The sequence below is a fragment of the Notolepis coatsorum genome, assembly GCF_963971535.1.
Source record: "Notolepis coatsorum genome assembly, chromosome: 6".
Lineage (NCBI taxonomy): Eukaryota > Metazoa > Chordata > Actinopteri > Aulopiformes > Paralepididae > Notolepis > Notolepis coatsorum.
In genome coordinates, this window is record NC_140170.1 from 115,523,314 (window position 1) to 115,544,023 (window position 20,710).

The 20,710-nt window shown below is 45.4% G+C and overlaps 1 protein-coding gene across 1 annotated transcript in view; it reads right to left on the reverse strand.

Moving 5' to 3' along the window:
* Window positions 1-1,553: 1,553 nt before the first annotated feature.
* LOC311230835 (protein phosphatase 1 regulatory subunit 1A-like) overlaps window positions 1,554-20,710 on the reverse strand; it is a 76,463-nt gene continuing 57,306 nt past the window's right edge. Inside the window, exons 6-8 of the mRNA XM_084317222.1 lie at window positions 13,109-13,291; window positions 3,503-3,625; window positions 1,554-1,725 (exon numbers count right to left, since the gene is read on the reverse strand). Coding sequence (XP_084173348.1) covers window positions 1,634-1,725; window positions 3,503-3,625; window positions 13,109-13,291 — 398 coding nt within the window. The 3' untranslated portion in view covers window positions 1,554-1,633. The remainder of the gene's footprint in view (window positions 1,726-3,502; window positions 3,626-13,108; window positions 13,292-20,710) is intronic.

The following is a 20,710-nucleotide window of genomic DNA, read 5'->3' on the forward strand; positions in this document are numbered from 1 at the left end:
TGGGGGGGGGGGGGGGGGGGAGTCAGAGGGGATGGCATTGTTCTAAAAAAACAAACAGCGCAGATGAAGACATCGTAGATGTAACTGCATACTGTACCTGCTGCATTACTGCTAAACTGATCCCTGACACTAAATTGTTTGGGAAATGTAAACGTTATTTCTTTTCGGCTGTCAGAAGGAAAAAGCAAGAGTCTAGTAAACTGGTTTTGGCAGCCATTTAAAGGTAAAGGTGAGCAAAGACTTCTTCTATACCATCCCCTTTGTTAAAAATGAACAAATCATGTACTGAACTTATGCCCTGTTGATTCATAACGGATCCATGATTATTTTATTATTACAATACCTTTAGGAAAACCCAGCCCAGTTGTGCGCATTAAATGATGTGTTTAGTTTGAAATGTCAGTTGAACCAGATGCTCTATCCAGTCATTCTGGACTGGGACTCTCTAAGTTATGGCATTTGATGTGATAAGCAATGGTTATGTTATTGCTTCTGAAATGGAACTACATAGATATTGCAGACGTCATGGCACATATTCCACTGTGAATATCTTTTTAGAAGGGTTGTAGGTACAATAGCGTATGTCTTATGATAAGGCTGTGAGCTGTGGTCCTTAACGGTTATGTGAATGTGACATTAAGAAATACTCTTATGTTCTTCTTATCTACTAGACAGCACACTAGAGTCTGGATTAAAGTATAACAATGAAATGTTTCATTTGCCATTCTCTATCGCCAATTGATATAACACAATAGTGATTCTACCTTTACCCAATTAATGAATTATTTTACATTTGCTGTTCTTGGCTGTTCTAAACACTGGTGTTTGGTAGGACATTCCAGGGGAGATCCTCCGGTGCACAGGAAGTGATGCATTTTACATCACCAGCAGAAACAGCAATTTGTATGGAATGAATAGAAGACTAACTCAGTAGTTAGCATGAATTTTCAAGATGGAAAGCACGTCAACACAGTGCAAAACATGCAACAGCAATGACCACTTATCACCAATTAGCTGTCACCAAAACAAACAACAATGAGGATCTAGCAGATTACCACTTTAAGTTTAGTGAAGAAGGGGCTCTATAGAAAGTAAGTTTATAATACATCAAATGATTGTACCTTTGTGTAGGAGTTTGACATAAAATATGTACTGTAGCTATACAGTAGAAACCTTTATTTGCTGTCACTGAGGTGGTCGCTGAGGCCTGACTGTAGAGACATTGTGTAGCTTAGATAACCTGATGTTCCTGCATCTACTGTACAATGTTGGGTCTGACTCTGCACTGCCAAAAAATCTTCTTCTAAACGAGATATTCCATCTCGTTTTGAGTGTTCTCGTTGAGAAGTTTCTAAAAAAAACAAGTGACAATATCTTGAAATAAGGCAGACCACTAACCTTGTTTAGAGATAATTTAGCTTGTTTTGAAAAAAGTCTCTCACCTCACTGGCAGATTGTTTCAAGAAAAATAAGGTATTACGACACAATACGAGATTAAAATACTTGTCAAAATGATTTTTTTTCTTCTGTTTTGTTTTGTTTTTTGCAGTGTTTGTCGCCACAATCTTCGGTCTCTGCTTGGTGGTCTTGGCTGGCTCAGAGCGAGCGGCATCTTGCTGGACAGAAGGCAGCTCTATTTCTTGTTCTCAGGACTGGGTTTCTTTGCGTTCTCCTCTGCCAACTGACTCACGCTGGATGATGCTGCTGCTGCTATTGTTGTGTCTGCTGTCATGATGGGATTGGAGAGAGAAGAACAGAGAGGTGGGCAAAATGAGAAGGAAAGAAAGAAAGAAAGAAAGAAAGAAAGAAAGAAAGAAAGAAAGAAAGAAAGAAAGAAAGAAAGAAAGAAAGAAAGAAAGAAAGAAAGAAAGAAAGAAAGAAAGAAAGAAAGAAAGAAAGAAAGAAAGAAAGAAAGAAAGAAAGAAAGAAAGAAAGAAAGAAAGAAAGAAAGAAAGAAAGAAAGAAAGAAAGAAAGAAAGAAAGAAAGAAAGAAAGAAAGAAAGAAAGAAAGAAAGAAAGAAAGATTGATCAACACCAATAACCGGGAGGGCACACCTGCAGGCATTCGTTCTTTAATATTATCCTTTTTTCTTTAGCACAGGCAACTCCTTTGAGGTGAAATTCAAACCTTTGTAACATATTGATCTAGTTTCAGTGGCAGGTGCTTCTTCCATCATCATCACACTCGGAACCTTTTCCACGTTCATGTGTGGCAAGCGACCTCCCCTGGTTATTCCAGTCACTGAAGTGCTCTGGGAAGCGAGGATCAAAGCCACTTCACAGATGTTTGTCGACTCCCCCCTGATTACACAACGCCAAGCCGTGGATTGGTTACCAGACCTGAATAAACACTGCCTGGTGAAATAAGGATGATTGATCCCCTGGGGGTGAGGCCATGGGAAGAGATGTGGATGAGCTATAGTAGGCTTCCTGTGTGGAACCTTAGCAGCACTATCACAGGGAGATGTCACGCAGCGATACAAAGCTGAGGCTTACAAGATGTAAACAAATTAATGGGACCTGTAGGAAAGTTCAATGGGTAATTAACAATGCAATTCAAGTGTTGAAGTGGCTCTCAATGTTTTTGTAACTGAAAGTGATCTAAATCATTACAGTACTTCAGATGTAATGACATAAAATGTAAAATCAGATATCTACCAGACCTGGAAATAAATTTTGATTGGCAAGAAGCCTGGGCAAATGTTCGACTTGCGTCACGTAACCTGGACCATCAACAAATCAATCTTAACTATATTCATAGGACATACCGGCTGACTCCTATAAGAAGTGACCCAGCAATTATCAAATCTCTTAACACCACTCTGTATTACTGTTGAATGATGTTTTCGAGTTTGCAGTCCCTATACAGCTAAAGAGATTGGTTTTATCTGGTATCACAGTGGCTAAAAAGCTGATAGCATCACGATGGTTTCAACCGGAAAAAATTTGCCGGAAGGTCTGGATTCTTACATATCTCGAAGTGATTGATCTAGAAATATCTACAGCAAGAATTTTGGGTCTCAGTGAATCCAAAATTACAAGGTGGTTAGAAGTGGTGGAGAGAATAAAAACTAGCATTTGAATGGTAGTGCCTGGTTAGGAGCGAATGATAATGGTTGGATTATCCAAGGGGGGGGCCCGGGGGGGGGGGGGAGCGAGCGAGAGCATATGTGTATAGGGTATTAGATAGCAAGTATTAGGTGTATACCTTGTATATTACATTTATTTAAATGGTAATTTCATTGGATGTGCACTGTTAATTAATGCTTGTATATCTAATTTTATGTTGTTATGTTTATGTTTATGTGTTTGTTTAAAAAATATCAAAAATAATATATATAAAAAAAAAAAAAAATCAGATATCGTCATTGACTGTCTCGTTGACCCCTGTTCCTTCCAAACATGTTGAAGAATATGTTTGGAAAGATCGCAGAGGAGACCGGGATCCTTAGCAACCACTAAACCAGTCTTGGTTTGTATATTCCAGTGCACTTCAATGTACCTGCTGCTGCTTGTGTGTTGTTCTGTTGCGATGAGGACTCTAGTACTATGGGTACACTGGAACACCCCACCTCCTCCTCAGATAGAGGACACTCTGCTGCATCTATACTCTCTCGTGAGAACTCTGTGAGAGGCATGGCGGATAGTGTAAGAGAGAGATGGGGGTGGGAGAGAGAGTGGGATGGAAAGAGAGGAATGGATAGAGAGAGAGAGAGATTGAAAAAGAGAGAAAGAGAGAGAGAGAGAAAACAAAGATTAAGTCACAATCTGGATGTTCAAGGCCAGTTATTCTGAGTCTAAAGAAGAGCGTGTTCTTCAGCTAGAATGTCACGGAAGGGAGACAAAATGTTCCAGTTCTATGAAGGGAGAACCAACCAACCCACATACAAAAGGAAATGCAGGCCTGTCCAGTGCTCTCAGAGTAGGGCAATCTTGAATCAGGGAGAAATTATTTAGTCCAAAGGAGAACACTGGAGCACACGGATTCAAGGCAATAAACATACGGTTATCCTATAACCATAGTTATATGAGTAATAGCGGCTCTCTGCGCTGCCTAGTGGAACACATCCTATATCAGTCTAACTACTGAATACATTTCTCCACATGTACATATACACACCCATCTGCCTGGCCACACCCCCATCCGCTCCTCTACATAAGCAGGGGTGTGGCCATACTAACAGCTCCTTCCCAAGTCTTTCACCACCGAAGGCGAAGACCACGGGGTCCTCAGGGAGTCCAGCACAGAGCGCCGCTATTACTCATATAACTATGGTTATAGGATAACCGTATGTTATATGACGTCATAGCTTACGCTCTGTGCTGCCTAGTGGAACACAGGAGCTGAGCAGAGCGGAAACCCGACAAATGTACCCGCTGAGGCACCCCACAACCATCAGAACCGGGGAGGACCCGAGCCCCCGGACCCCCCTAGTGGAGGACGGGAGGGAATCGGATCCGACTGTGCGAAGAGGGTTTAGCAACTCAACGCACAGGGTGAGCAGACCGTGGGACTTACCTCCCCACAGAAGAATCCACGACTACACAGGCGCGCAACCCACATGCCACTAGGGAATGAACGGGAAGGGGGAAAAAAACCGTTACAACCCCTAATATCACGGGGTCAAGGTCAAAAACCCAACCCTGTGGCAAGGCCGTAGCAGCGGAGCGCGAAGGAGGACCCAGCCCCAGGAAGGGACTGGACCCCCCGGAAAAAGGGGGCCTGGTGAGGCCAACGACGCCGCAGCATCGAGACCCCACCAGGCGGTCACTAGTGACACCACCCCCCACATCGCCAGCGTATCGGACAGGGCCCATCCAAGAGCAGGCCCTTCCCCCCTACAGCATGCCGCCCTGAAGCACTCAAGAGGCTACACCCCCACAGCGGGACTAGGCAGCGCACCGGGGAGACAACCCCCAAAGAGGTTGGTCCCTCAATCCAGGCAACAGGTCAAAAGGACTCGACCTAAGCCTGGAGCACTGCAGACTAGACAGGCGCCAAAGGGGTCTGCTGAAAATAGCACCCCGGCGAAAGGGGCCTCCACAAAAAAAAAACACCCTCTAGAGGGGCCGAGGCAGAGAAGGCTGACACGATTGGCAGACGTCATGAAAGGTGCGGGGGCAGGCAGACGGGGTCAAGCCCGGCCTAACCCGAGAGACGACTCCGCTACCAACACACCTGGAAACCAATCACCACCTAACAGGAGGCGGTTGTTCTCAAGAAGAGGTTAACCCAGGCCAACAGGTCGACGAGAACAGGTCCGGACCTGGGCCCGGCAGACCGGGACGTACACAGGTATGCCAGAGGGGTACAAGAACCACCTCGACAGCCCCCTCCCAGCCCCGCAAAGCAGGAGAAGAGAGGGGCGAAAAAAGAATGGAGAAGGACCAGGCTCCTTTAGCACAGCGCAAGGTACAACATCAATATGGACCAAGCAATAGTGAAGGATAACACGCAGTGACATAACCACGAACACCTCCATAACATCAAACCCTGCAACGCCCGGGCCAACCCGGCATTTCCCCCCCGAAAAAGCACAAGTCCTTCAGGGTACCAGAACAGCAGATCTGCGCCCCGGCGGACAACGGGTTAACTGACCTGGTCTGGCGCAACCAGAACCAGTCCCGTGTCCCAATCACGGCACCATCCCCAGTCCTAAGAGGGGGGTAGGTACGCTTGTCGATCTAGAACATCACAGAGGGCGCCACCAAGACGTTCAGAACATAAAAGCACTGCGCCCGGTGGCCCACCCCAAAAGCGTGAGACCCCTCTGCCAATGCTCTGATCTATTCCGTCATCTCCCCCCAGAGATGAACGAGAATTCATCGAGACTAACCTAGTACACTGGCGCTCGGAAGAGACAAAACTCCATCCTAGTTGCCCCATAAAAACGCTGTTTCAATGATGAGCAACCAAGGCGCGCAAGCCCATGCATGGTTCTACACAGAAGCACCCAGGGCCAGCACTATGTACACGTCGAGACCCAAAACATATCAACGGTAATTCTAACAAGAACCCAGATAACGTTCCCTCCAAGCCGCCTGGGAGAGCGGCAGGAAGCTGGCCAAGACACAGATATGGGTCCCATATGACGCGTCCGAGGGAAAACACCCCTGTCAACCCTGCCCTGTATAAAAGAGAGGAGACAGGGAACCCCCAGAGAGACTTCCCACATGAGTAATAATTGAAAAGATATATGTAACATTGAGCTACGTGACCAAGCTCAAGACATATGCAACAGAGCGCAGAGCAGAACTTCTTTTTAAGTTCTCACGCACCGCATAACTCATCTTGACAATAACAGAGGTCCACAACATGGGGCCTGAAAAGAACTCACGGAAGTCTCACAACCAATAGAAACGCGGCCAGTGACGTACTCTATGGCGGGGGGAATTCCGTGACCCACCTGCCCAAATATGGCGTGGGACCAGGGAACTCCCTCTCCATCCCTACCCTGTGACGCGCTGACCCAGCAGCGTGACAGGAAGCCCGAAGGACAGGAGGTCCAACCCCCTGACCAATCAGAAAAAAGGGGAGGGAGGGGCAGGGGAAAACCGGGGAAACCCACCCCTCACCACCTTACCCCTGATACGACGCCAATGCTGTAGAGTAAGCTTTACATCATGCACGCCAGCACAGCCGAAGACCTTGTTTGAACAGGCACAGCCCTGCTCATGTGTGAAAAAAAATTGCCACTTGTTATTGTCATCACAAGCTGAGAGAGGGACTCATCCCTCAATCACATGCCACTATGCACAGCATTGTAGGGTAACCCAGCCAGTTGTGGGCTCAGCCACGTTGTCTAACGTTACATGAACACACACAACTTCTCATCATACAACAAAAACCCAGTTCATTTTCACTCACGTAAAAAACAACACTGTTTCTAGGTAAAGAGAAAAGCACAAGCTTTGGCCAATGCTACCCAAGCTATACAAGCGACCAAGACAATTCACACACAGCACATGTCATATCTCCAAATGTAGTGAAGTAACATATGTTTTGCATGGAAAAAACATCGTTATTAACAAAACATTCGGGAGGGGAAGGAAGGAAGAGTGGGGTAATGTCCACCTTACCTGCACCAACGAACGCAGGGCAAAAGGCCGCAACACAGGTCCCCACGTTGACGAAAGGCCTCTCGCTGGCGGGGCAAAAAGAAGCTATGGCCGGAGCCTCGCTCCGGTGAGACGCCCCCCTCCTGCAGCCGGTCATGGTGCAGGCCTGACTACATCTTCTGTCAAAGATGATGTCGTAGTCAGAGTGCCAGGGCCTGCTATTCCCACGGCTAATGTCAATGGTTGTAGCACAAGCTAACAGCTAACTCTAGGCTAACTGATAGCATCAAGCTAACGTTCCCAGCCGAGCGAAAACGGGCAGCCAACGTCGTAGCTAAACAGCTAACTGGCTAACAGTTAGCTCAACCCGGCTAAGAAGCAAGCTAAGCGGCTACCACTGAAAAACTATACAACGTGAGAAAAGCAATACAGGCCAACACTTCAGACAGCCGCTGTCTTTCCCTCTTCTCATCCGAAGAGAGAAGGGAAAAAGAAGGCAATACACGTCCCACTACAGCAGACCTGGGCATTGTACGGCCCGCGGGCCGTAATTCTGACTGGCCCGCGAAAGATTACATGATAATAAAAAAAAAATACAAAAAAAAAAGATTTTTTTTTTTTTATTTTTTTTTTGTCAACGTTCACACGCACAATATACGCTTACCTAGGATTTGACTTGATTCAACAACAAAGCAGTCGGGGCAAGCCGAAAACGGTCGAAAGTGTGGTTATTTGAAGTTTGGATTTTTTTTCACAACTGAAGTAGGTAGATTAAATTTTTAGAGACTAAAGTACAGAAAAAAGGTACCGTTGGGTACCGGTATCGATTCACAGGTACCGGTACCGTATCGGTTCAAATGTGAACGGTACCCATCCCTACTGAACACACAACTGCAGGGCAAGGGCATTTTTGCTCATGAAATGCATAGCCATGTGAAAGCCTTCATGACAAAGTTGCAATTAATTTCAAGGCAACTAGGCAGCAACAATCTCAAACACATGAAAACCCTGAAAGAAGTCAAACCATCAGCTGATCACCGGCACAGGTACTCATCCATGTTGGGAGCACTGCATGATGAATTTTCAAGGCGTTTTCAAGATTTAAAAAAGGTTGAGGATGAAATGCAGCTGGTTTCCTCTCCCTTTACCTGCAGTGTTGATAGTTGTTCAGCTTGAACTCATTGACCTGCAGTCTGATTCACTACTGAAAGAGCACTTTAAGTCAGCATCACTGCTAGAGTTCTACTCTGCTCTCAAGGAGGAGAACTTTCCAAACATGAGGAGACATGCTCAGAAGATGTTGGTTCTCTTTGGATCCACCTACATATGTGAACAGACATTCTCAGTCATGACGTTTACCAAGTCCAGGTACAGATCCTCTCTCACTGATGAACATCTGGCAGCTGTGCTTCGCATCTCCACCTCAGACATGCAACCTGACTTTGATGGACTTGTTAAAGCTCAACAGAAACTGGATTTCTCACACTGAATGAAAAAAAAAGAACTGAAGAACACTCAAATGTGGAAATATAACAAGTGAAATGGGACACTTGATCTTTTTTTTCCTTTGTTTTGCACAGTTCTGAAAACGTTTAATATAGGCATGTAAAGTAAAAAAGGCTACAAAACTGGGACACTTTTCTTTACACAGTTCAGTGACATGTCTTGTTTATTTTTGCTATAAGATGATGTGATGTCTTTAGAAAGCTAAGAAAATCCTTGTTTCAATAGTATATGAAACTCAAAATGCCCTTTGTTATTAATGTTTCACATTTTGTTTATCATTTTGGAAATAAATTATATTTGAATAAATTATATTTTTGAAAGCTAACCTCACCTTTTAATTGCCAAATAATAACATACACTCTTACCAGGGGTCAAAACAAAGCCATTTACTCATTTTTATATAGAAATAAAATGTATATTATGCATAATTGAGTTTGGAATTTTGGCCCGGCCCTCCAACATATTTTCAGTTGCTCATTCGGCCCCCTGGGAAAAATAATTGCCCACCCCTGCACTACAGAATGGTGTTTACCATAGCGGTGCCGGCAACAAGTCCCTCGCGGACTATAGCCGACTTGAGCATAAGATAAGATAAAATATTCCTTTATTAATCCCCTTGGGGAAATTCCAGTGACACACACATACAGCTCATCGTCTCATTAAAATAACAACATCACAATCATAAATGTTTTACAGTAACAACGGCACAGCATAAATTCACACAGACATGTACATTTATTGACACATGTCATCTACAGAATGCCTGAGACGCCATATGCGATAGTCAGGCTGCAACAACAACAAAGTAGTTGAAAACAAAGTGTCGTCGCGCCAGGTGGCGGGAGGGAGGGAGGAAAAGATAGTCCAGAGGGAGGGGGCGGACGGGCGGGATCGGGAGACAGTCTTAGGTTCCCCTTCTACAACGCGCATACTAGTTGGCAGCCGTCCAGAAAAATTCTTACGCCGCTAGGCATACACACAGGAGGGGGGGGGTCTGGGTAGGGATTGGGGGTGGGGGGGGAGTGCCGAGCCAGATCTGGTGGGGGAGGTGAGATGTTGGGTACGGAACGGCGAGTCCCTGTTCTTATCTTGACTGACTCCCCGGCGTGGCCTCGTGCACAGACCTTGAGCATTCTTCATTCTGCAGCAGACTTGAGAGTGTGGGGGGGGGGGGGGGGGGTGCAGTAGTAGACAATGATTCCTGAAAGCACCAATTTGACTCAAATTCTATTTGTCGCGCTTTTAATGTCCTACGCGACCCCCAGCAAGACTTGACCTCTCAATTGTTCATCAGATGAATGGACAGCGAGTCTTTTAACAAGTTCCATGTGGGAGACTTCCAGTCCTGACAGCGGTCCACACGGTTATCATCCTTTTGTTCGTCTCTTTTCCAGATTATTCTTGTACAGATCCAGATCCAGATAGCGATCGCTCCCAAACCGATCAGCATGATTGTGAGGATGTACAAATCCTCAACATCCTCAATTTCAAGAGAATAAAGGGAGATTGAGCCCCATTTATTCCAACTGTCAATCGCAAAGCCCGCTTGAAATGTCCCGACTGGACTCTGCTTCCTTGAAGAGAAAATTCGATCAATCGCTGCAAATGACCAGTTTACTAGTTGATCCACAGTGGGTATCCGTTTGTCCAGAGACCCGGGGAATTGAACCGCAGATTCGGAATCACGGACCAAGGAAAACAAAGCTCTCGATGAGGAGCTCATGTTAACGTGGGCATCAAACCAGAACCCCCTCCACGCCGCTAAGTGGCAGCGAAAAAGCATACCAGCCTGGAGCCGGACCTTCGTATGCTGTGTAGTTGTTCCCCCCACAACCAACACACCTGGCGCCCGCATTGCAAAAACATCACCCGCCCCAGAGAGGCCGCCAGCCCTCACACGGCAGAGCGCCTCCCAAGCAAAGTGTCCAACTGCAGAGCCGGAGGTAATGCCAGCGGGGATTGCTCAGCAACTCGAGCCCCTAATACGAAGCTCCGGTGGAGGTCAGAATGATCATCATCTTCTAGTCACTCCGATGGCGAAGACATTATCGCTGTATTTCCTCGAAAATAGTGAGAGAGAAAACAAAGATATAATGTCAACGCAGCTCCTTCTCTTCAACGTAGCTCCTTTCCAACTATTTTGGCACTAAACTCAAGTGGTGTATACAGACACTTGCCGGTGGTGAGAATAAGGAAGGAGCTGTTAGTATGGCCACACCCCTGCTTATGTAGAGGAGCGGATAGGGGTGTGACCAGGCAGATGGGTGTGTATATGTACATGTGGAGAAATGTATTCAGTAGTTAGACTGATATAGGATGTGTTCCACTAGGCAGCGCAGAGCGTAAGCTATGACGTCATATAACGTTAGTCTGTAATAAAATACATTTATTGCCTTAAATCCTCCAGTATTCTGCTTTGGACCAAACCTCTGAAGTTTCTCCCTGTGTTCCAGGTCTATGTCCATTTCATTCCTGTGTCATCATTCTGACCCAGCCTACATCCTATATATACTTATATATATATCTGCTTAGAAAACGTAAATGTCGAATTAAATTATTTTTTATTTCTCCACGTGGTAAATACACAGGAACGTTTTGGAGTTGTATTTGGAGTGTATTTCGTGACTGTAGGGGACTGTAGGGAACTTCAGGGTAAAGATCTGACCCACTTCCAGTGATGAAGCTAAGCTACGCTAACGGGGCGGGCGTTCCCTAAGCCTAATGCATGCAGAGACAAAAAAGGTATGTATCTTCTTGTCTAACTCCAGGGAAGATGTTAAATAAGCAAATTTCCCAAAATGTTCGAGTTTTCCTTTAAGTGCATGGCTCGTGAGAGGCTCAGTGGTCAATGATCTACCATTGACCATATTCACGTAGCAGCCATTTTTCTCTCATATCATGCTCAGGTTGAGATTCCTTTCCACCCTGTTTCGATGCATGGCATGCCTATTGCCTCCGGTAGAATGGAGCTCGGAAAACTTTACTTCATCTTTGAGATTCACTGTTTCACTGAATATGGTCCATTGAATCTAGAATCTCTAAACAATGATTGAAGTACCTCCCACCTTTTCTACAATCTGTCTCTTGTATCCCTCTGCTTCTCCTCTCCTTCTCCTTTTCCATCCTGTATTTGTCCCTTCTAAGGTGGGCCTTCTTCTGTCCACATGCTACACCTGGCATCCCCTCACACACCCTCCTCCTGGCTGTCACCTTGTCTTCCTCTTCCATCATCAACTCCTCCATCCTCCTCTTTTCTCCCTTCTCCTTTTATCCATCCCTTTCCAACCCCCTCCCTCACATCCTCCCTCACTCTCTCTGTACTTTCCATTTGACAAGTCTCCAGTCTCAAAACAAGAAAATCTGCCACAAGGGTGTAATCTCAGTTGTTTCAGTACTGGAGAGGTTTTGAGACAAATTAAAATGTCTTGGATTAAGAAATTGACCATCTCAACATTATTTTTTTGTATCCACTTTTTCTCCTTATTTTCAATTTTTTCTCCCATCCCAATTTCATGTATCCAATTCTCCCCTCCCCTGTCTTGAACGTTGCTCGACTATGCCCCCCACTGGTCGGTTGTAGAGAGGATAGAAGCCTTGCATCACGTGTTCCCTCCGGCACACGAGGAGGCAGTCTGTCACATCTTTTCGCCTGCCAGCGCGGACTCTCATTGGCGTGTAACGCATGGGAGGCTCACACTACCCTCGCCACTTCCTGTCTCTGCTGTGCAGGCATCTCCCAACCGACCTGTAGGGGTCGCTGTCCACAATGTCCAATCCCCACCCATCGACTTCCACCCGCTGACTCTGCCAAATGAGCCAGTATGACGGCCGGCCCAAGTCGAAGAGACTGGGATTCGATACCGGAGTCTCTTGCATTGGTGACAAGCGCAATCTCCGCTACGCCACCCAGCCGCCCCCCATCTCAACATTCTTATATTTCAGAGGCTCTAGTGGGCAAAATGTTTAAGTGGCATATGAAACTAGAGATGTTGGAATTCGTATATATAAAAAAGAAGCAGTGAAGCTGGACCAGCACTCTCAGGTTCAAGTATTTAATGGCAGCCTGAAACAAACAACTTCGTCAGTGTTATAGCTTTAACACTGACGAAGGAATAAGAATTCCGAAACATGTTTGTTTCAGGCTGCCATTAAATACTTGAACCTGAGAGTGCTGGTCCAGCTTCACTGCTTCTTTTTTATATATCACTTAATGGGATTTCAGCACCCAGTGTCGAATTTTGAGAGCGCGGTCTATCTTGACATTTAATTTGTATATATAAACCATATCACGTTAGCTTACCGGGAAAGGGGCTAAATATTGCTCCAAATTTAAGCACATTTTGACCATTTTCGAATGGTCAGAAATGGTCATGCACAAAATATGTGTAACTAACGGTATCAACCCAAAACCAGTGCTAAGCTGCATCTCAAATTAATCTTCAGGGTCCAAGCTTTCACATGGTGTATGACACCATTGTTGACCTTGCTTAACCTGTCTGCCCCCCGCAACCCCCCCCCCCCCCCCCCTCCCCTTGTACTGTACCTTCCATTTGACAGCGCAGCTTCTCGAAGGCCTCTGCGGTGACATCGTCGTCGTGAGGGAGCTCTTCCCCAGGGGGAAAGGAGTCTGGGCTTGGCCGGTCTGACAGGCAGCTCTCTGAGGAGCAGTCGTCCCCGCCTCCCTGCTGCTGCCTGTACAGGTGGTGCTCCACCAGGAACTGCAACTCTGGGGCAGCAAGGGGGAAAAGCGGGTGGGGTAGAGAGGTGGGATGGAGAGGAGGAAAGGTGTGGGGGGATGTGGTTGGGGGGGGTAACGGGAGGGGGTAGAGAGGCGGAAGAAGCCAATGGAGGAAGGAGAGGATCGGTGATGAAGGGTAGAGAGGAGGGGGGAGTGGATAGGGTGAGGGTGAGGAAGAAAAGAGAGGCAGAGTGAAGTGGGGTAGGAGGGAGGGGGAGGAGGAGGAGGAAGAGAAAGAGGAGAGGAGGGGGAAAGGGGATGGGAGAGAGAGGGGTGGGTAGGAGAGGAAAGAGAGGAAGAGAGATGGAAGAATCGGGAGAGAAGTAATGAGGAAAACATGATAGAATTCATGTGGAAAAGAGGTGGGAGGTAGTGGAGGTACCCAAGGGCAGATAGGGAGGCAGAGGAGTGGCGGGGGGGGGGAGATGAAGGGAGAGAGGAAGTTACGCAAGGTCGAGAAACAGAGGTGGTGACAGAGATGAAAATGGGAGGAAAGGAAGTTGGAAAGAACAGAGGAGGACAGAGAGGAGAACAGAGAGGGAGGGACAGATAGGGAGGAACAGAGAGGATGACAGAGAGGAGGACAGAGAAAGAGGGACAGAGAGAGGGACAAAGAGGAGGACAGAGAGAGGGACAGAGAGAGAGGGACAGAGAGGAGGACAGAGAGGGATGGACATAGGGTCTCATTCTCGAACGAAGTTACGACAAAATATTTCGTCTTAGCCAGATTTCGGCCTATTTAAGACATATTAGGGCTGGGAGTGGGAGTCCTCAAATTTTCCTGAGATCTTATTTGAGAGCAGGGCCCCGTTCCCTGTACCTGGATAACTGAGTTAGCCGGATAACTTTCGGTCAAGCCTGACTTAAGCCGGACCTTCCCATTCCCCGACGCGCGATTGTCTAAATCACCATGACAACAGATCAAAAAGTTTGAGCCTGGTCGAGAGCAGGGTTAAGTTCAAGTTAGCCGGATGAACCATGGCCACGCCCCCGCAAAGAAGTGACAGCTCGTTTCCTGAAATGATTCTCACAGTCTAGGATCTGCATTATACCATTCTGAATTACGTTTTTGTGCTCCATTCTTCCAGAGGGGGCTTTTGAAATGTAAAATAGACCCAAAATGCTGATACTAAATTCACTTTGTCCTAAATAATGCACGTTATATATACCGTGGCGCTCGCTAGGTGCGATGTACACATTATGTGGTTATTTTAACAACGCGCAGCATTGCAAATGTGAATCCCGCGGGGATATCCTTAATGATTGAAACCTATCGCTCGTTTGGCTCTGATTCCTTTCATATTCTCCGCTGTGGATGAGGAGCGAGGAAGGAGAGGAGCGCCTGGATTTTGTTTCATTCAAGCATAAAATTGAAGTGTCTATGCGTGGATTGTGGATTTTGTGTGATATTGTAACTGGGATTAAAATGTCTGATGAGATGCGCTGTTTGACGGATTTGAGAAATTGAATGAGCCGTTGACGTCACATTAATGCATTTGAGAATAAAGAGATAAAACTTCATTCAAAAGAAAAAATATTCTAAACACGGGTCTCTCGTTCATTAATGTATAAACAATGAATTTATCCCATCTGGCACAGTGGCGCAGCGGTAGTGCTCAATCCTGGCAACCGGGCGACCGGTGTTCGAAACCCCGTATTTCCAATATAATTTTTTGGAATATAATATTAATGATTATACGCAAAAGTAGCCTAGTTTTAAGTTAAAATATTATAAATCTACATGCATTGAGGATGTCATTCTTTATATAGCTCTCAACGTGCACCAAATTGAATTATTCCTACATTGCAAAAAGAAGGAAAAGACTAGGATTCGAACCCCGGTCGTCTGCGTGAAAGTCAAAAGGACAAAACGTCAAACCACAGTGCAGATAAATAAAAAATCCACCATACATCAATCAATGGATAAGAGAGCCGTATCCTTATTCTGAAACAGTTGAACTAATTATTTTCGCTAGCAAGATCTCATTTGATTATTCAATGCTAAACCTACTGCCAGCAGGAACGTTTAAAGAAATATAATCTGATTGATTGGGGTAATGAGGGATTTAAAATTAGCCTATAGATTATGCATTTAACTTGTCGGCAAGGCTATTGAGCCGCCTGCAATCTGTAAAACAATCAATCAATCAATGCCGTTAGAAGATCAGGATTTCTGCGATCTACACCTGCTGTCTTTTCAACTGAAGCGGCCGCGCGCACTTATCCAGAGTCTCAAGTCTGGTTTGAGTTAACGAGACTGAATCAGCGTTCCAGGAACAGGAAAATCCCGGCTTCAAACATCGGGTTAACTGAATCTGGATAATGGGACTCTTGATCGACTTAGTTGAACCAGGTACGGGGAATAGGGCCCAGATCTAAGAGTGCTGAGGAGCACACTTAAAGGGGAACTCCAACATTTTGGGAAATTAGCTTATTTAACATCTTCCCTGGAGTTAGACAAGAAGATACATACCTTTTTTGTCTCTGTGCGTGCATTTAGCTTTGGGAATAGACGCTCCGTTAGCATAGCTTAGCTTCATCACTGGAAGTGAGGCAGATCCGGAGCCTTACAGTGCCTTACAGTGTATAGTTTGATTGATTGATTGAAAAGTTTATTAACAGATTGCAGAATACACTGCAAATACAACTCCAAAACGTTCATGTAAACATGTTGTGACCTGTGTATTCACCACGTGGAGAAATAAAAAATAATTGAATTAGACAATTACGTTTTATAAGCAAATATACTCGGAACAATTTTTTTGACCAACCACTACTCTATGAGCGCAGCCAGTGATTTCAACGTGATGCCGTGTGTGTTTACATTCTCATTCATTCAAAAGATCCAAACCGATTGAAGTTTATGGATACCATGACTTGAAATCCTCTTACCTTGACGATTAAAAGCCTCCCCAATTTAGAAAACAGTAATCCAATGGCTGGTATTGTTATATACCGGACGCTCTGAGCTAACCGGAGCTAACACAGACCAGGATCGCAAAGCATAAATAATTACTTCCTTTCTGGGGTTGTCAAAATAAAAGTGCAACGTTTATAGCAGCGGAAAACGTTTATTTTGTACATTATCTAACGTTAACACGAACCTAAACTAACGTTACAACTAACCTAAAGTTAGTTTAGGTTTGTGTTAACGTTAGATAATGTACAAAATAAACGTTTTCCGCTGCTATAAACGTTGCACTTTTATTTTGACAACCCCAGAAAGGAAGTAATTATTTATGCTTCGCGATCCTGGTCTGCTCCGGTTAGCTCAGAGCGTCCGGTATATAACAATACCAGCCATTGGATTACTGTTTTCTGTTTTCTCTCTCTACGGATGAGGGCTGGCGCTGAGTCATTTGAGATGGCGTCGGAGAGAGGAGGAAGGCACGGAGGAGGGTTGGACCCGGTCGCTCAGAGAGAGAGAGAGAGAGAGAGAGAGAAAGCGGAGTCGAAGCATGGCGGGGGAGGGTCTGAGAATTGGGAGGAAGTGTGTCGGCGGATGGACGAGAGGGTGATGGCGCGGAGTTTGGAAGTTGATGTCAGAAAGTTATGCGGAGATGTGGAGGCGGTACCGGCGTTTAGGGTGGGATCTCGCTGTCGTGCTGTGTTTTCGGGGGACGGCAAGAGTTACTCGGGGGTTGTTTCCTGGATCGAAGGAAAAAAGTGCCGGGTCGAGTTTGATGGCTATAACGGTGACGAGGAGATGGATGTGGCAGCCTTGTTGATCTGTGATGAACTGCTTTCGACGTCAGGAGCTGGGGAGGGTAGTGAGAGCGAGGGAGGAGTCGATAGGGACGGGGACGGTCGTGACAGGGGAAGGGAGTCAGATGGTGACAGTATGGAGGGGGGTGAGAGCGGGGGAGAAGGGTGGAGTAAGGTGGAGAAGAGGAGCAGAGACAGTGGGAAGGGGATAAAGAGGAAGAAGGGTAGGGGAGATAGCTCGAGTGGGTCAGAAGGTGAAGGTAGCGGAAATGTTAGTGCAGAAGTGAGGAAAATTGTGGTGGTAGTTCGGTTTGGGGATGCGGAGCAGAAAATGATGAGAGGGATGAATCCGATGGTGCTGTCTGATAATCTGAAAAAGCAGTTGGGGAGTATAGAATATGCGAGGGTCCTTCCTGATGGGAACCTGTTGGTTTCATGTAAGAGTGAGGGGCAGGCTGAGAAGGCTAAAGAGTTGAAGGTGGTAGTGAATTGTTCAGTGGTGCAGGTGGGTAGGGTGGGGGAGCGGAGAGGGGCAGGCAGTAAGGGGGTGATAGCCGGGGTGCCGAAGGGCTTGAGTGAGGAAGAATTAAAGGAGAACCTTAAGGGAGGTATGCTAGTTAGAGTAAGGAGGTTGCAAATAACTAGAGATGGGAAGAAGGAGCCTAGTGAGGCAGTATTACTGGAGTTTGAGGGGGAGGGGCTGCCTGGAAGAGTGAATTTGGTGGTATGTGAGCTACTCGGTGAGGGCTTATGTGCCGAGGGCGATGCGGTGCTTTAACTGCCAGTGGTTTGGCCATATGGCCCGGGGATGTAGGGAAAGTAGGAGGTGTGCGAGGTGTGGGGGGGACCATGAGTATGGGGATTGCAGGGAGGTGAAGCCTAGGTGTTGTAGCTGTGGTGGGGAGCATAATGTGGCTTCTGGGGAGTGTGAGGTCATGAGGAGGGAGACGAATGTCCAGAAGGTGAGAGTGGAAGGTCGGCTCTCATATGCTCAGGCAGTGAGGGCGGAGGGGGGACAAGGTGGAGAGGCCAGGGGGCGGGAGGCGAGGGAGGTAGTGGTCGGTGAGGTGGATAGGCAGATGGCTGGAAGGATATTAGTGGAGAAGAAGGCGCTTGTGTTTTTTGTAGCTGAGGTGATTAATAGTGCTTTCGGGGTGACATCTAGGACTGCAAAGGTTCAGGTGGTAGTGAAGGCAGCAGTGAGTCATTTGGGAGTAGAGGGGCTGGGGTGGGAGGAGGTGCATAGGGTGCTTTATTCGGGCGGGGTATCACAGAAGGTTTGAGGGAGATGGGGGTTAGGGAGTTGGGGATTTTGGAAATACTGAGTGGGGGGGGGGGGGGGGGGGATAAGCGAGGGTGGTGATGTTTTTTTTTTGAGGAATGTGGGGGTGTGTGATAGGGTCTGAGGGAAAGGGTCAGAGTTGGAAGTTAGATAGAAAGTTGAAATATACATGAGTCAGAGAGTGGGATATGTAGTATAATGTAGATGTAGGTTTATAGGGATGGTGGACAGTGTGGTTGTAGGAAGGTGTTTATAGGTTAGGTAGTTGGTTAGACTAGTGGTTAGAGAGGGGAGACTGGAAGACTGGCCCGATCTCCGGGTCGGTAGGTGGCGGTAAATGCCCCAAATTTGGTGGCCGTCCGCCGTAAAACACCATTTAGAAGAAGAAGAAGATTACTGTTTTCTAAATTGGGGAGGCTTTTAATCGTCAAGGTAAGAGGATTTCAAGTCATGGTATCCATAAACTTCAATCGGTTTGGATCTTTTGAATGAATGAGAATGTAAACACACACGGCGTCACGTTGAAATCACTGGCTGCGCTCATAGAGTAGTGGTTGGTCAAAAAAATAGTTCAGAGTATATTTGCTTATAAAACGTAATTGTCTAATTCAATTATTTTTTATTTCTCCACGTGGTGAATACACAGGTCACAACATGTTTACATGAACGTTTTGGAGTTGTATTTGCAGTGTATTCTGCAATCTGTTAATAAACTTTTCAATCAATCAATCAAACTATACACTGTAAGGCACTGTAAGGCTCCGGATCTGCCTCACTTCCAGTGATGAAGCTAAGCTATGCTAACGGAGCGTCTATTACCAAAGCTAAATGCACGCACAGAGACAAAAAAGGTATGTATCTTCTTGTCTAACTCCAGGGAAGATGTTAAATAAGCTAATTTCCAAAAATGTTGGAGTTCCCCTTTAAATATGCTCTCAGCCCACGATCAAATCTCATGATTGATTGACTAATTTAAAATGTTATTATAACTTGACAGACTGTGTTCTCATAGTGATTCCTTCACGTCAACGCTACAGGCCTCATTGGAATTAATTTCTTAATCATAATTAAAATAAATATGACAATATTTGTACGATAAGAAATTACGAATTTGATGTCGGAAAAATAAATAATATGGATTCATCTGATCACAGGGCAGCTGGATTAACCATATGTGAACCAGCTATTTTGGACAAATAATTACTCAGATATTCAAACACAATTATGCAATTATTGTGAAATGATTGAAAATAATAATAATTTAATGCCTTCTGTGGAATTTGTATTTCTTATTTGTTACACATCTGTTTTAATGATTAATTATATACATTTGAAAGAATGCAGGTCAACATGCAATGTATCCCATTGATAGGTATACAATGGGACAGACCTTTGTTTGATTGATTGATTGAAAACTTTATTAACAGATTGCAGAATGGGTACAGTACAGTACAGCTCAATTACAGACCAGAGAAAGAATTTTGTCTTGTTTACATCAGGGTCCCCCATTTTCAATTCATCATAACATATATGACACACATGACACAGATAGACAGTACTGCTACATCTATACATTTATGACATACCAGATTTGCAAATACAGTACTGTTTGTGATACAAAAAGAGTCCAGAAAAGAGAGTACATTTGACGTAGAAACTGTTGGAGGAGGTTGGGTATAGGAGGGGTGGGTGGGGGATAGACTTACACTGTACAAGCAAAACTGTACATTGGAATATTGACAAAACCATACTTGGTCATTTACTGTACATTGGAGGGGGTTGATATAGCTATAAACCTGCATTCCTTCGAATATATCATTAATCAATTAAACTTATATTGAAATACACTATATAGCCTATACACCAACACTGAAATGACAGTGGATAAATAAATAAGAACTAAAACTAATCGGTGGAAATAGACTGCATTAATATTCCATAACAAGTCTTGTGTGCGCCTACGAATGAACAGTAGCCTATAGACTTAATTATGGAATAATAAGCCATATACTGCGTTCATTCATTACGCCCGCCGTAGGCTATATATATTATATGTCATTCATTCATTCATATACAGTACTGCGCGCGGCGTGTGTGTGTGTCTGTGTGTGCGCGCGCTGCGGCAGGTGTGTACCGCGAGCTGTATATTATGATGCCAATACATTAATCTAATCTAGTTTTGATGGGCTCAAGCGTGATTACGAAACCTAGCCGCATTTCTCGGAGACGCTCTCTGAATAGCACTGACTGACGCTAGGTTTCGTAATCACGCGGCTCGCAAAGCACTTCCGCCATTCCATTTCACACAGCTGCGTCACCAGTTGCCTTATAAGGAGCTATGGAGGCGGTGTTTTGTATGCAAATGAGCTGAACGGGAACGCGCTTTGGAGTTTACGACAGATATCAGATCATATAATTTC